We start from the raw sequence: 16,030 nt of genomic DNA on the forward strand, positions 1-16,030 counted from the left end.
ATAATGTTTGTTGCTCTTATTAGGGGTATTATTATTTTCATTTATTATGTTGAATAATATTAAGGCGGTGGGAAAAAAATTATAAAAAAATTGGCATTATTTATTTATTTAGAACTGTTGAATAATATATGGGTGGTGGTCAAATTATGTTTAATTACAATGATAAACCAATAATAATGTTTATTTTTCTTACTGGTTTTCTTATTATTATTATTTTTTTTTTTGAATGATGTTGAATAATATTTGGGTGGTGGGCAAAATCTAATCAAAATATTTGGCTTTATTTATTTATGTATTTAGAACTGTTGAATAATATATGGGTGGTGGGCAAAAAAATATAAAAAATATGTTTATTTACAATGATAAACCGATAGTACTGTTTGTTTTTCTTATTGGTATTATTCTTTTTTTTATTTTTTATTTTTTTGAAGGATGTTGAATAATATTTGGGTGGTGGGCAAAAACGAATAAAAATATTTGGTTTTATTTATTTATTAAGAACTATGTTGAATAATGTATGGGTGGTGGGCAAAAAATAAATAAAAAATTATTGTTTTATTACAATGATAAACTGATTATAATGCTTGTTGTTCTTATTCTTATTATTATAATATTTATTTAGTTATTTAGTTATTTATTTTGAATAATGTATGTATTTTTTTGTAGGCAAAAAAACCCCAATAGATTCAGGAAAATGGTGATGTAAACCAGTGTTGATTTCCATCTGATGTAGATCCTGGATGAGGTAGAAAAGAGACGAGCAATCTCTCCTGCGCTGGTCCAGCCTTTTATGAGAGGAATTATGGAGGCTCCGTTCCCAGCGCCGGGAAGAACCATCAGCATCAAGAACTTTCTTCCAGGATCAGGAACAGAGGTCAGTTTAAAGCCGGGAATATGAACACGGTTTCTTTTTACAGTGGCCTTGCAAGTGTCTGGTGAGTGTTTGATCTTGAGAATGTTTTAACTTTGAGGGTTTCTCTCTCCCTCTCCTTCTGCAGGTGATAGAATTATGTCGGCCTTCAGATTCCCGTCTGGAACATGTGGATTTCGAGTGTTTGTTTTCCTCTCTGAGCTTGCGTCTGCTTCTGCGGGTGTTTGCTTCTCTTCTTCTGGAGCGAAGGGTCATCTTCACCGCAGATAAACTCAGGTACGACCCTTTTACACCTGCTTTCACCTCTGATACGGTTTGCATCTGGAATTAACAAGCATCTCAACCAGCAATGTAGCCAGAAATATCCCAAACCCTGGTTTTAGTACAACGGTTGATTGACAGGTGAGTAGACGGATGTCCAGTTGTGAATCAGCATTCATAAGTTCAAATAAACACATGATAATGATTCACATGATAATCCTATGGATCAGTCTGAGGTTTGTCGGCATCGAGAGCTTCTTCCCTGAAGATCTGCACGTGTGTTTGTGCGTGAACCCAAAAGACGACGAGGGAAGAATGAAAAGATATGACACGGCAAGAGTGGGGAAAATGCAGCTTGTGGAGCCGTTTTTCACAGCTCAAGACAGATATGGAAAAATGCTGTTGTGTAATATAGTCGCCTTGGGAACAAAAGTCAACCCCAATGTTTTTTTCTACGGAAAAAGCTGCGAGACTAGTCCTCACTGGAAGATCTGGGCCTGTCACGAGAGTTGTGTCCCTTTGTAGGGATCATTAGAGCAGCGTCCTCCCTAAAAAGATCATTTTGATATTTTTGAGAAAGATGAGCTGATGAAATTCATGTTAGGAACAGACAAAATACAGGAATCGTTCCGCAAATCAGAGAAGAAATCTGCATCCTAATGAGTAAACTTGAGTTTTTAATGACAGGCTGATGACATGAAGGTTAAAAAGCAAGAAATGGCTGTCAGAAAATAAGAAATAAGATGATACATTCAGTGAAAACAAGCAACCAAATGAAAAATACAAAATATTTTAATATACATAATATATATATAAAAAAAAAAAGAAAAAAAAAAATATATATAATTTTTTTTTTTTTTTTATTATTATTATTAATATATTTTTTTTTTATCCTAATGGGTAAATCACCCATTAAAATCATCCAAGTTCAGGTCATATATAAGCCCAAAATCAAAAGACAAAATTAAGAAAGTATGTTTTCTTACTAATTATGGCAGTATTTTACAAATTCTCCAATCAAATAATTTAAAGAAATATTTATAAATAATTTATTATAATGATAAACTGATAGTGATGATCATTATTTTTATTAATTTATTTTTTGCATTATGGTAATGGCAATTTGGCAGGGAAAATGTGCGTAATAAAATGTCATAATGCAAAAATCATAATGATCCTAAAAAAGCTTCTTTTTTTTTTACACAAAGTATAATTTAAGATTACTTGTATCTCTTAATTCATGCACCATTTAAAAAATACTCAAAGAATAAGCAATAGTACCACTGAGGCTTGCTTTAGGGAACAGCAATGGTTGATTCTTCTGTGCTGCCATCTTCTGGTGTACATGTGTAAGCACAGTCATATAAACTTTATGAGAGAATTTCTAACTAACATTCTGAATACACATCCCCCTCTCTTTCTCTTCAGCACCCTCTCTAAATGCTGCCATGCCATAGTGGCTTTGCTGTACCCGTTCACCTGGCAGCACACGTACATCCCAGTCCTGCCACCTTCCATGATGGACATCGTCTGCACGCCGACACCCTTCATAGTGGGGCTGCTGTCGAGCTCCCTGGCCCGACTCAAAGAGCTCCCGCTAGAGGAGGTGAGACAGACACACTACTGTTTCTGGGACTAGTACACAACCATACTACTGTTTCTGGGACTAGTACACAACCATATCACTGTTTCTGCAGTATGTAGTAAGAAAACTGCAAATGTTCTGTATGCAGAATATCAGTAATAACAGCCATATGACATGTTTATATATATATATATATATATATATATGATGTGTTTAGCATTAAATAATGTATGCAGTATATCAGTAATAACAGCCAAATGACATGTTTATACTTTATATATATATATATATATATATATATATATATATATATATATATATATATATATATATTAGAGGTGGGCATAGATTAATTTTTTTAATCTAGATTAATCTAGATTAATTTTGAAATTAATCTAGATTAATCTAGATTAAAATGGCTCATTTGAATTCTGCCGAAGGCATTCAGAATATGTGTGCTACCCAAATAATGACTATAAAAGTAAGTCTTTGTGAACGGGTTTCTCAAGCCAGGTGGCGCATTAGACCAGGGGCTCATCTCCTGTTTCCAAAATGCATCACAAACTGCTTGAGAAAGCTGTTCTACTCATAGACTGTAAAGGTTACCGTCCATAGGCAACATTAGGTAGGCCTATGTTATTATCAACTACTATAGGCTATCAATTAGGGATGGGCGATATGGCCTAAAATCTATATTGTGATATACATTGCAGCCTCTTGCGATAACGATATACAGTATATTATAATAAAACCATTTCAGAACAGGTTACACAGACCCTGCTAAACAACTGCTAAATGTATTTTTTTTTAAAGGGTATATGTAGTTTTGAGAACATATATTGTGCAAAACTGTAAGTATACAACATAATTTTGCAGATAAATAAAATGTAAGTACACTAGCTGCAGAGACTTAAGTAGGTCTAATGTTTATTATAGCTTTGAGCTTATGAAACCCCAAATTTAAAGTGATAATATTGTCTAACTGATGTCTTTTCAGTTAAAAAGAAACACAACAACGAATCTTAAAATCGGGCATAGACAGAGATTATGTGTTAACGTTACACCACTAAGATATATTGGAATGAGAATAATACGCGCGCGCTGGTATTCAGTGATATCATGTTTCGTTTTGAATTTGAGGTGGTAGAACGGATTAGTCGTGTGTTAACTTACCGAACCGTTACCCCACACACTTGCTGCTGTTTGTCGGACGGCTTAAATCCGAACCAAGTCCAAATAATGGATGTTGCAGCTTTCACTTTCAGCCGTGTTTACTTAAGATGACGACGAATATGCGTTGCAGCCGGGTTTACCTCGCGGCCGCGGGTAGATTGCGTCATCATCTCCCAACCCAACTTGGGGAATAGATTAACGGCGATATTTTTTTTATCGCGCGATAAGAGTCTCGCGTTAACGCAGCGCGTTAACGCCGATAACGGCCCACCACTAATATATATATATATATATATATATATATATATATATATATATATATATATATATATACTGCACAGTATGAACTGTATACTGCATTCTTATTTAATAATAGTCCAACAATATGCAGCAAGGTTGTAATAAATGTATTTTAGTTTTTATTTCTATTTCATTTTATATTTTTCTCTCCGGTTAAGTTTATTTTTTTGTAGTGCTGGGCAATGATTAATCACGATTAATCGCATCCAATATAAAAATATTTAAGAAATATTTGCATGTTCAGACTGTATATACATTTATACATAATTTATATTATATATAAATATAATTATTTTATATATAAATAACAAATTTTTCTTAAATATATACATGCGTGTGTGTATTTATATATATACAAAATAATAATCATATGCAGTACACACACATATATTATGTAAACGCAAACTTTTATTTTGGATGTGATTAATCGCGATTAATCGTTTCCCAGCACTAGTTTTTTATTTTGTTGGTCAGTTCTTTGTTAGTTTTTGTTCATTATAGTTGTTAATTTAGGTTTAGTTTATTTTGATAAATAATAATCATGTAAATATCAAATAAAATGCTGCGAACGATTCAGTGCGAGAGTGAACTGTCCGAATGAATGAATCATACTGAATATATGAGACACACACACACACACACATATATATATATATATATATATATATATATATATATTTTTTTTTTTTTTTTTTTGAATTGAAGTTTTTTCAATATTTTTTTATTTCAGCAATTGTCGTGCATTGCATTGTGGGATACAGATACAGTATTCCATGCAGTTCTATTGTTGTATACTGTGCATTTTGCCAGAGACTGCTAAAGTAGCACAGTTAATATGGTAGTTTGCTGTTAGGAACAGAATATCTCCAAAGCTATTTTCAGTTGTTTGACCTTTGACCTCTTGAATGTTACACCTCATTATGACTAATGTGGGAAGGAAATGAGGCCAATAAATTCTAGGATGTAGTGTGAATATTCTATATATACATTGCAAATGAACAAAAGAACAGGATTGGGCTCTTTTAGAGAGAAGATCAGAGGCCGGACACATTTCTAATATTTCCCTCTGAGCACTTCCTGTTCAGGTGGGCGGCCCTTGACCTCTGACCTCTTCACAATAGCTGTGATGGGGAAAAAATTACATCACTCTCTCCTCTGGTCTCTTTCAGGTCCTGGTGGTCGACCTTGGCAACAGTCGTTTCCTGCGACAGGTACGGTACTCTACTGAATGGGTCTTTTATTTGGGCTGGTTATGTGTTTCAATTATCAAACCTATGTTCGTGCTTCCTGTCTCAGATGGACGATGAGGATTCAATTCTTCCTCATAAACTCCAGGCTGCTCTTGAACACGTTCTAGAACGGAGGAAAGAGCTGGCCTGTGACGTGGCAGATAATCCAAGCGGTGAGTTAATGTCCGGTCCGTATGGAAGTTTGTTTCTGCCACTGAATTAAAAACATTAAAAAGGTCATTGAGACTTCATCTCACAAATCTGACTTTTCTCTCGCAATTCTGAGTTTATAACTTGCAATTCTGACTTTTTCTCGCAATTCTGAGTTTATAACTTGCAATTCTGACTTTATATCTCGCAATTCTGAGTTTATAACTCACAATTCTGACTTTATATCTCGCAATTCTGAGTTTATAACTCGCAATTCTGAATTTATATCTCGCAATTCTGAATTTATATCTCGCAATTCTGAAAATTTTCCTTGCAATTCTGACCTTTCTCACATTTCTGACTATATCTCACAATTCTGACTTTTTTCTTGCAATTTTGAGTTATATCTCACAATTTTGCATTTATATCTCACACTTCAGACTTTTTTCTCACAGGTCTGAGTTTGTCTCTGAATTCAGATTTTTTTTTGCAGTTTTGGCTTTTCACAATTCTTAGTTTATATCTTGGAAGACTTTTTTCAGACTTTTTTTATCGCAATTAAATTTTTTTCTCACAACTCTGTGTTTTTTCTTGCAATTCTGAGTTTATATCTCGCAATTCTGACTTTTCCTCGCAATTCTGAGTTTATAACTCGCAATTCTGACTTTTTCTCGCAATTCTGACTTTTTCTCGCAATTCTGAGTTTATAACTCGCAATTCTGACTTTTTCTCGCAATTCTGAGTTTATATCTCGCAATTCTGAGTTTATATCTCGCAATTCTGAATTTATATCTCGCAATTCTGACTTTTTCTCGCAATTCTGACTTTTTCTCGCAATTCTGAGTTCATATCTCGCAATTCTGAGTTTATATCTCGCAATTCTGAGTTTATATCTCGCAATTCTGACTTTTTCTCACAATTCTGAGTTTATAACTCGCAATTCTGAATTTATATCTCGCAATTCTGAGTTTATATCTCGCAATTCTGAATTTATATCTCGCAATTCTGACTTTTTCTCGCAATTCTGAGTTCATATCTCGCAATTCTGAGTTTATAACTCGCAATTCTGACTTTTTCTCGCAATTCTGAGTTTATATCTCGCAATTCTGACTTTTTCTCACAATTCTGAGTTTATAACTCGCAATTCTGAATTTATATCTCGCAATTCTGAATTTATATCTCGCAATTCTGAGTTTATAACTTGCAATTCTGAATTTATATCTCGCAATTCTGAATTTATATCTCGCAATTCTGAGTTTATATCTCGCAATTCTGAGTTTATATCTCGCAATCCTGAGTTTATATCTCGCAATTCTGAGTTTATATCTCGCAATCCTGAGTTTATATCTCGCAATTCAGACTTTTCGTTGCACTTCTGAGAAAAAGTCAGATTTGTGTGATAAAAAGTCGCAATTGACTTTTTTATTGTTTATTCCTTGGCAGAAACAAGCTTCCATAGATCTGTTATATTCAGGGATTAGAAAGATATTTTAGATTGGACCAAGTGCCATGATTTTTCAGTATTCACTTTAACGGACTAGTCAGTTCTTGGACAACTAGCCGTCTATCCTGACTGATTTTCCTGATTCCTCTCGGTCGGTAGAGCCCAGTTCTCTGAGCAGCGTCGTGTCTGAGGCGTTTGTGCGGTTCTTCGTGGAGATCGTGGGTCATTACTCGCTCTTTATGGGTGGCAGCGACCGAGATGAAGAATCCTCCGCCTCGTCCTCCTCCTCTCCAACTCCTTCGTCCTTCCAGCGTGAGGCTTTCCGTAAGGCCGTGTCCTCCAAGAGCCTGCGGAGATTCCTGGAGGTCTTCATGGAGACGCAGATGTTTGCGGGGTTTGTGCAGGAAAGAGAGTTACGGAGGCAGGGCCTGAAAGGTTTGAACGCTATACACCTTGGGAGAATGCAATTTCTATATGATAAATTATAAACGGTTTTGTCTCTGAAGTAAAGTCGCCATATTCTGTTTTAAACAGGTTTGTTTGAGATGAGGGCTCAGGATTACCTTGATTCTCTGCCAGGCAGTGAGAACAGAGGCGTCAACAAGTTCCTCAAAGGTTTAGGTAACGTCTCGCTTTCAAATCTAACCAAAAACTTGTCAAATCAAAGTTTGGAGGGACATAGTGTTTCTGCATTATGTATAAAGAGCAAAATATTCAGATCTTTTGTATACATGGAATAACCTGATGAATAGAGTAACTGGATGGACCTGTCTCTTTTTTTAAAAGTACTGAGAAAAAAAAAAAAAAGATTTGAGCAACAAAAAAATAGATTTTCACATTCAGGATATAGTTTTGTTAAAGTAAATTATATAAAAAATATAAATGTGTTTTAATACCATGTATTCCAACAAAACTATATATATATATATATATATATATATATATATATATATATATATATATATATATATATATATATATATATATATATATATATATAAACTGTTTAAATAGCACTGAAATTAACATAAAAGTTATATATGCAATTTAATACCATAACATTATATATAAAAGTATGTTAAATTACATATACAATTTTTATGTTCATTTCAGTGCTATTTAAAGAAGTTTATATATATATACACATAGTTTTGTTGGAATACATGGTATTAAAAGACATTTATATTTTTTATATCATTTATTTTAACAAATCTATATCCTGAATGTGAAAATCTATTTTTTTTTTTGTTGCTCAAATCTTTTTTTTTTTTTTTTTACTAGATATTATATTTAGTGCATTATAGAATTTCACAGTGTTCTATGCAAAATACAAAAGTGTAAAATCAAAATATATTTATTTTATGATACTGTATTTATAAAGTATTATTTTATATTCATATTTAATCATGTTATATAATAATATAATAAAATAATTGTTTATATTTTAATACTTGTATATTTTATTTTATAGATATTATATTTTGCATAGAACATGGATACTGTATCCCACAATGCAACCTGCTGAATTTGACTTAAAAATAAATAAATAATAAAAGATCTAAAGAACTGTAAGCAATATTAACCATGATCTCAAATAGACAAAATGGGACTAAAAATACTAAATTCATTTTACACAGTCATTGTGTAACCAGTTTAACCATTATAAAAGGAAACAGTATGAAGTTCTCAGTGTGCAATAAGCTGGTTTTCCATTCTGAACACAGCGTTAATCTGATGGGCCCGTATTTGTGATGTGAATAATGATTTCTGGTTGTGTTTGGCTGGGATTTTGAGCCTTTCTCTTTCCTCTTTCTCTCTTTCTCTTAGGACACAAGATGAAATTCCTGTCCAAAAAGTGAGAAATGCCTTCACTAGCCGTGCTGCATGATTATGTTAGATCGTCTGACCCAAAACTGACCAGCAGGACGGGCTACGGAGACCCAGCAGGACCAAAGCCAAGGAAAACATGGCCCGAAACACTGAACAGAAACAAACCCAGTGCATTCTAGTTCACCAAACCACAAGGACCTTAAAGAACTTTATTGTAACAGAAGTGGTGATTATATATGTACAGTTCTTTCTCTCGTTTTCTACATTTTTAAGAGATAGTGTACAACTTCTTCTGAAACAGGAGGCTATAAATTAATTTATATTCTTTCTAGAAATAATAAGACCTTTACGACTTCCTCTGTAAAACTTTATATGTTTCCCTTAAAAATTAAATAAAATTCAAAATGATGTTGATAGTCTATTTATCGTAGTATACGTCGTTACAGACTCGAGATTCTCGACCAAAACCAGAACAAAGCTGGAGATTGGAGATGGTCTTAAGTACGTTTCAGGATCACCACTAGAGTTGCTTTTTTAAAAGTGTGCTTAATAAACAGTTTTCACTAGGATTTTATCTGGCGTCAGAATTGTTTTTTAACCATAGATCTTGCCAGGTCACCTGCTTTCCTGTGGGTCTGGAGTCTTGGATGTGGCGTCACCATCTCAATTACTTCATGTTTACTGGATGTTTCCATTCATCTTAGTGCGCAGGATGGATCGGATCGTCTTCTAACCTGTGGATCTTTAGGTTGTGGACACAGCCAGTGCGTTTCGGGTGCAGTTTTGTTGGCGTCCTGCGGAGGGCTCCTGAACCTGTTGGACACACAATATGTTTCATTGAAAACTTAAAAAAAAAACAGACCAGTCAAGCTGTTGACAGTGCCTTTACACCAGGAAAAGTATGGATACTGCCCAACACCCCCAAATAAACACTATTTCCATGGTTATTTTTTTGTATAATGGTGATTCCTTGGAGTAGCATGTAAATAAATTGCTATATGAATATGCCAATAATTCACTACAAAGGAACGCTTATTTGAAAGCATTTATTGTACCATGCTACCGTACACTACTGTACAATACTTTTGAGCAATTCTCCAAATGAGGGTTTTACCCTTAAAAAAAAGAAGCTGGCAGTGTTAGTAGACACTAAAGAGCATTATGCATGTACCACGGTATTTACATGCTACTCCAAGGTAGTACCATGGTATTTTCTGGTACTTTTTGTAAGTGACATTAGGGATCTTACTTTATAATAGCAAAACACATTAACAGTTATTATTAGTAGTATTATCTCCTTTATTTTTATCATTACTTCCCCCACATACACTGATGAAGAAACACAAGAAGTAAAGATTGCACACTAATAACGTCAAAAAAAAGACATATATATATATATATATATATATATATATATATATATATATATATATATATATATAATTTGTTTGTATGTGATATTTGTTACACACACACATATATATATGAAATATATATAAGAAATCTATTTTTCTAACAAATCTCTTCTGCTCACCAAGGCTGCATTTATTGGATCAAAAAATATGGTAAAAACAGTATTATTGTGAAATATTATTTTCTGTCTAAATGTATTTTAAACTGTAATTTATTCCTGTGATCAAAGCTGAATTTTCAGCATCATTACTCCAGTCTTCAGTGTCACATGATCCTTCAGAAATCTTAGCTGTGGTCTGATACACTGATTTCCTGCTCAAGAAACATTTCTTATTAATGTAAAAAAAAAGAAAAAACACTCTGTGCTTCAGCATTAAACTTTAAAACGTTCTTTTAATACTTAACATAAAGAAAGAGTGAGTTTTTTTTTTTTTTTCAAAGGCACTTTTCTATGACTTCTAGGACACTGCAGTCTCTCATACTGACCAGAACAATATGAATCCCTCTGGATCCAGGCTTATTTCCTTTTCTCTCCACACCATGACTGCTCCTTTTTCCTTTCCAAACCGGGACCTCCCCTCACACCTCCCTCTCTCTCTCTCTCTCTCTCTCTCTCTCTCTCTCTCTCTCTCTCTCTCTCTCTCTCTCTCTCTCTCTCTCTCTCTCTCTCTCCTGTCCGCTCCTCACGTTATACTGAAGCCAATTCCTGAAATTCCAGCCTTCCTCGCGCGCTTCCAGTCACTCAGGCAGATTTTACCCCCAAAACACCTCATTTACCCCACTGTTGCCGCAGACAGGTAAGAGTTTTATTCATTTACATAATTCAAAGTGACATTTGTTTGTGTAATCATTTTAAATAAACAATCTTGTGTAAAGTAGGCTACAGCTGTACAGATCTTCACCTCACATAGGCGAACCATGTTTCAGAACAGCCGGGAAACGACCTCACTGAAGTGGTTATTCTGACACATGATGACGAAATGTGATGTAACAATGGAATGTTTGGAATTGTTGGAATTTTTACCGAATTCCCGCGTTCTTTTTTCTGCTTCACTGGAGCGACTTCCTATGTAACGGCCGGAAACTTTCTGAGGAACTTTAATCGCGTCATAGGCGCGCGGGTGTTCAGCAGGAGCGCGTGTGGCGGGAATATCAGTTCGTTAGTTATTATCGCGATTCGAAACTTAAACGTAAAATTGGTTCTTTGAATAATAACAAATGCCTGCAGGTGTTTTTCCGTCACATGAACCAGTTTAATAAGTGTGGAAAAAGTCAATCATATTTTAAAAAAATGTACATTGATCCATTGAACTTGCCTGTTTAATAACTGTGTAAAGGTTATTATTATTGTTTTGTTTTAAGCTAAAAAATAGCAATCAAACAGAAATATTATATAAAATATTGTATTTTTAAATAATTGTAATCCAATGTTTATTCATTAAGGCTATTTTTCTGCAAGTATACAGGCTAATATAAAGTAGGCTCCACTAAAATATCTATCTATCTGTCTATCTATCTATCTATCTATCTGTCTATCTATCTGTCTGTCTGTCTGTCGGTCTTTCGTTCTATCTGTATCTATCTATCTATCTATCTATCTATCTATCTATCTATCTATCTATCTATCTGTCTATCTATCTGTCTGTCTGTCTGTCGGTCTTTCGTTCTATCTATCTATCTATCTATCTATCTATCTATCTATCTATCTGTCTGTCAGTCAGTCTTTCGTTCTATCTATCTATCTATCTATCTATCTATCTATCTATCTATCTATCTATCTATCTATCTATCTATCTGTCTGTCTGTCTTTCGTTTTATCTATCTATCTATCTATCTATCTATCTATCTATCTATCTATCTATCTATCCATCTATCTATCTATCTATCTATCTATCTATCTATCTATCTATCTATCTATCTATCTATCTATCTATCTATCTATCTATCTATCTATCTATCTGTCTGTCAAAGGTTTGGGCACCAATCATTTTGTATTCTGGTAAAATAATAGAAAAGTGATAAACTCAAAAGTGGGAAAAAAATTCTTTCTTTCTTTCTTTCTTTCTTTCTTTCTTTCTTTCTTTCTTTCTTTCTTTCTTTCTTTCTTTCTTTCTTTCTTTCTAAGGAGTCCACAATTCTTTCCTTCACTAAAATGTTAGTTTTGTCAAGAAAATCAGGTGCATAATTTGCATTTGTCAACAACATTAATGTTCAAGCTCAGTTCTAAGATCATGAGAAACATACAGTATCCACATTTTTGACTACTTTGTGCATATTTGTATGTTTTCGTCGATCACTGTTTGCATTTGTTTTGTTATTGTTGGTAGACAAATGAATGATCCTAAGACAATCTCAAGGAATCAGAATGACTGTGATTGTTTGGGTCAGCGGGATCTTAAAGAGCACATGACCGCAGCGGCCGCTCTGCCAGCTGGCCTCATGGGTAAATATTTCGAGTGTTGGGGTGAGGAGTCAGTGCCCGGGGGACATAATATTATCCCGGCCGGCACAACAGGTGGAATGAGGCCGGTGCCCACCTGCTCGCGGCACTGGAGGAATTATTGTATTATTTTAATAAAAAGCATCATGAAAACACAGGGAAGCATTATTAAATGCAGCATCAGGCCTCATTAGAGCTCATACAGTGGCGCTCACATGTGGCCTCATCTGTGTCTCTTCTGGAGAGTTCAGGGGCCGCTGTCACCCTTTTCCATTTAGTTTTTACCATGATTACGGAATAGCTAACATATGCTGTTTAATTGGTTTAATGTGACCCGTGATCAATATTTGCGTTCTAGATTCGTTCTGCAGTCTTACTTTAAAACAAATGCACACAGCAGGCTGTCCATACAAATGTGCGTGTTTACGGAAGTGTGTGTGAATATCTGCATGAGTCAAGTGTGTGTATCGTGCTGTTAGGATCAGGAATTGTCTGACACACACACACACACACACACACACACACACACACACACACACAGCAGCTTTTCAAAGTCAATCCTAAATTTTAACAGTTCATATAGATTAGAACATAATACACACACACGTTGTATAATTTGTGTATTATGTGTGTGTGTGTGTAATCACATCAGATTACCATGGTATATATCCCCAACACATGGTATTGCTATGGTAAATGTCCATAAAACATTGGATTACAATGTTAATGTCATCACATAAAAGTGCTGTGGTGATAAATCAATAGTATTTGATATTTTAACTTTAATGGTACTTCCAAGGATACCATGGTACTACCACGGTACATGTCTGAAAAACCGTGGTAGCAGTTTGTTTAGTGCCATAATTCTGTAACATTTGTACCATTGAAATAATGTTGTATTTGCGTTGCTACAGTGTTAGCCACATTTAACCTGTAAGGCAGTTGTGTTGTTTTAGTGCTATTATCACATTAACACGCGGTTATAAGAGACGCTCTTAATGAAACACTCGCGGTGTGTCAGGAACTCTTGATCAGAGCCGACCGGCTCCTCCGGCTACACTGTTATTGGTCAAACAATATGAGCTTTAAATTAATGTACGGCCCACAGCTAATATCCTGTGTGTGTGTGTGTGTGTGAGTGTAGGTTCACAGCGACTCACAGCTTCACATTCCAGCCCTGATTAAAGTGGATTTTGTTGTGTGTTTATGTTTGTTTTTTGCTCTTTGAGTCGTGCCGGTGTGTGTTTGTTCTGTATGTTTGTTACACACACGTGAATGTACGTCTGTGTGTGTGTGTATGTTTAAACGGGAAAGGTTTTATGTCTTTTACTCAACTTTTGTTTGTCATTCCAAACCTATATGACTTTCTTTCTTCTGTGTAACACAAAAGAAGATATTGTGAAGAACATTTGGAACCAAAAAAAAAAAAAAAAAAAAAAATTTGTATGAATAAAAAATAATAAATAAAAGAAAGACAATCATACTGGTGGATGAACAACATGAGGATGAGTAATTGATTTCAGAATTTTCTGAATTTTGGACTATCACTTAAATTCTTCCCAATTTACTTGTGTGTGTATAAAAACATGTAAACTCATTTTAAACTAAAGCAATAATCTATCATTTTTTGTGTGATTTTGCTATGGTTAAGGGGTTTTCTGGGTCATGCACAATACAAAGTGGCTTAAAACCATTATAACCATGGTAAAAATCACGTTAATGCACAGCGTATGAAATGGTGACAACAGTAAAATTATAAAAGACGGAATGATTTTGAGATATTCTGAAGGCACCAGTTTGTTAGTTTTGACTAAAACAAAAACAACCAAAAATAGTTTTTGGTAATTGAAATAAAGCTGAAATTATAGAGATATTACATGAAAACTCTCAAACATAAATGAAATGTTGCTTTACTTTAGCAACTAACTGAAATAAATCAAAGTGTAACGTTTTTTAATTAAAAGTTTAAGTGTAAGTACTAAAATTTTATATATATAAAAAAAACTAATAAAAATTACAAAGGACATACAATTACTAAAACTTAAAAATTATTTTTGTTTGTTTGTTTGTTTGTGTAGTCGTATGTAAATGTTTAAATGGTGCTATATATATTTTGTTGTTGGAGTCAGTTCTGCATCCAGCATTACTATTGTTCAGAACTTCAAGGGTTGTTGCTCCGATCTGTAAGTGCGAGCGAGTTTTGTACAGGAAGTCAAGCTCAGAGTAAAGCTTTGCTCAGCAGCTCACACACTCACAAACACAATAATTCCCAGAATTGCACCGAAATGTTTGAGAAAAACATATACTTGCGTGTAACTAATCTTTTAGGTGCAAAAAAGAGCCACAGTCCTGCAGAGTTTCCTAATTAAACACCTGATCCACTAAACTAAACTCTGCACCCCTGGTTTACACGGATCTCTCTTCATATCATGCTGTTAAACTCATGAAGTAGTAATGACAAAAAGCAAAGTGTGTGCATTTGCTTTGAGGGACCCCTGATCAGATCTCTTAAAATAGCGCTGTCTGGCTGCAGGCCGATTCTCATTGCCGTTTCGAGGCTGCAGACGTCACTCTGTGTCCCCGACTAATGTGATTTCGGAACCAAAACGCTTTTTCCAAGTAGGATTATGGAGTCTGGGGATCTTTCTGATGAATGCTGATGACTGGGGGTCGCCTCATTCACGCCGTAATGATACCAGACTGAAACCCTGCCGTGTAAAATAGCAACATCTGCTATAGCAATGGCTAATCTGGATGACGTAATAGCAAATTGTGTTTTTTTTTTTTCATTGAATCTTCCGAGATGATCTTAAAGGCACAATATGTAAGGTTTTCCGCCATTTTTAATGGATTCACACACCCTTTTTTTATGCTGCTACTCCCACAAGAGTTTGTCCGATCTTAAATCTTCAGACCAAGTCTCGCATAAGTTACTCTCTGAATGTTTGATGTTCAGCACCATTTTCACTATTTTGCTGTCACAACAATTGCTTGATATTCTCGTGGTCTTACATACGAAGTTTCATGTTAATACGCAAAAGCAGTAGAAAGATAATTCCTGACTTCCCGTTTGCCATCTTCATTAAGGTTTATTGGGAAAATAGTGAATTTTTAAAGTCTCACAAAAGTCACTTAATGAATTTCTGGCGTTCAGCGTCCCAATAAACTTTGACGAATTTAGGAATTATCGCGCCAATGCTTTTGCGCATTAACACAAAAAATTGTCATGAACATTAAGCAAATGTGTTATAAAAACTGTTATAAAACTATAGATTTGTATTCATTTTTGCTATAATTTAATTATTGCGTTTTCAGAAGAAGAAAAAAATCACAT

The 16,030-nt window shown here is 34.5% G+C and overlaps 3 protein-coding genes across 11 annotated transcripts in view; 2 read left to right on the forward strand and 1 right to left on the reverse strand.

Annotated features, from left to right (window-relative positions):
* Positions 1-9,412, forward strand: part of LOC307151092 (DENN domain-containing protein 2A) — a 46,324-nt gene extending 36,912 nt beyond the window's left edge. For all 5 annotated transcript variants that reach the window (XM_079858912.1, XM_079858913.1, XM_079858911.1 and 2 more), the window contains 8 exons: positions 734-874; positions 999-1,147; positions 2,561-2,738; positions 5,360-5,401; positions 5,487-5,592; positions 7,173-7,448; positions 7,548-7,634; positions 8,841-9,412. In XM_079858912.1, the coding sequence (XP_079715038.1) occupies positions 734-874; positions 999-1,147; positions 2,561-2,738; positions 5,360-5,401; positions 5,487-5,592; positions 7,173-7,448; positions 7,548-7,634; positions 8,841-8,872 (1,011 nt within the window). In that variant the 3' untranslated portion in view covers positions 8,873-9,412. The remainder of the gene's footprint in view (positions 1-733; positions 875-998; positions 1,148-2,560; positions 2,739-5,359; positions 5,402-5,486; positions 5,593-7,172; positions 7,449-7,547; positions 7,635-8,840) is intronic.
* The window catches only part of adck2 (aarF domain containing kinase 2), a 57,186-nt gene extending 46,321 nt beyond the window's left edge, over positions 1-10,865 (reverse strand). For all 3 annotated transcript variants that reach the window (XM_079858917.1, XM_079858919.1, XM_079858916.1), the window contains exons 1-2: positions 10,743-10,865; positions 9,463-9,656 (exon numbers count right to left, since the gene is read on the reverse strand). The gene's annotated coding sequence lies outside the window, so the exon portion shown is untranslated. The remainder of the gene's footprint in view (positions 1-9,462; positions 9,657-10,742) is intronic.
* A 47-nt stretch (positions 10,866-10,912) lies between these two features.
* The window catches only part of tead4 (TEA domain transcription factor 4), a 37,110-nt gene continuing 31,992 nt past the window's right edge, over positions 10,913-16,030 (forward strand). The window contains exon 1 of one of the 3 annotated variants that reach the window (XM_079858920.1): positions 10,913-11,053. The gene's annotated coding sequence lies outside the window, so the exon portion shown is untranslated. Of the gene's footprint in view, positions 11,054-15,456; positions 15,521-16,030 lie in introns of those variants that run through there. The other 2 variants (XM_079858922.1, XM_079858921.1) reach the window with 2 other exon arrangements.

Source organism: Squalius cephalus (genome assembly GCF_949319135.1).
Source record: "Squalius cephalus genome assembly, chromosome: 23".
In the NCBI taxonomy this organism is placed as follows: domain Eukaryota; kingdom Metazoa; phylum Chordata; class Actinopteri; order Cypriniformes; family Leuciscidae; genus Squalius; species Squalius cephalus.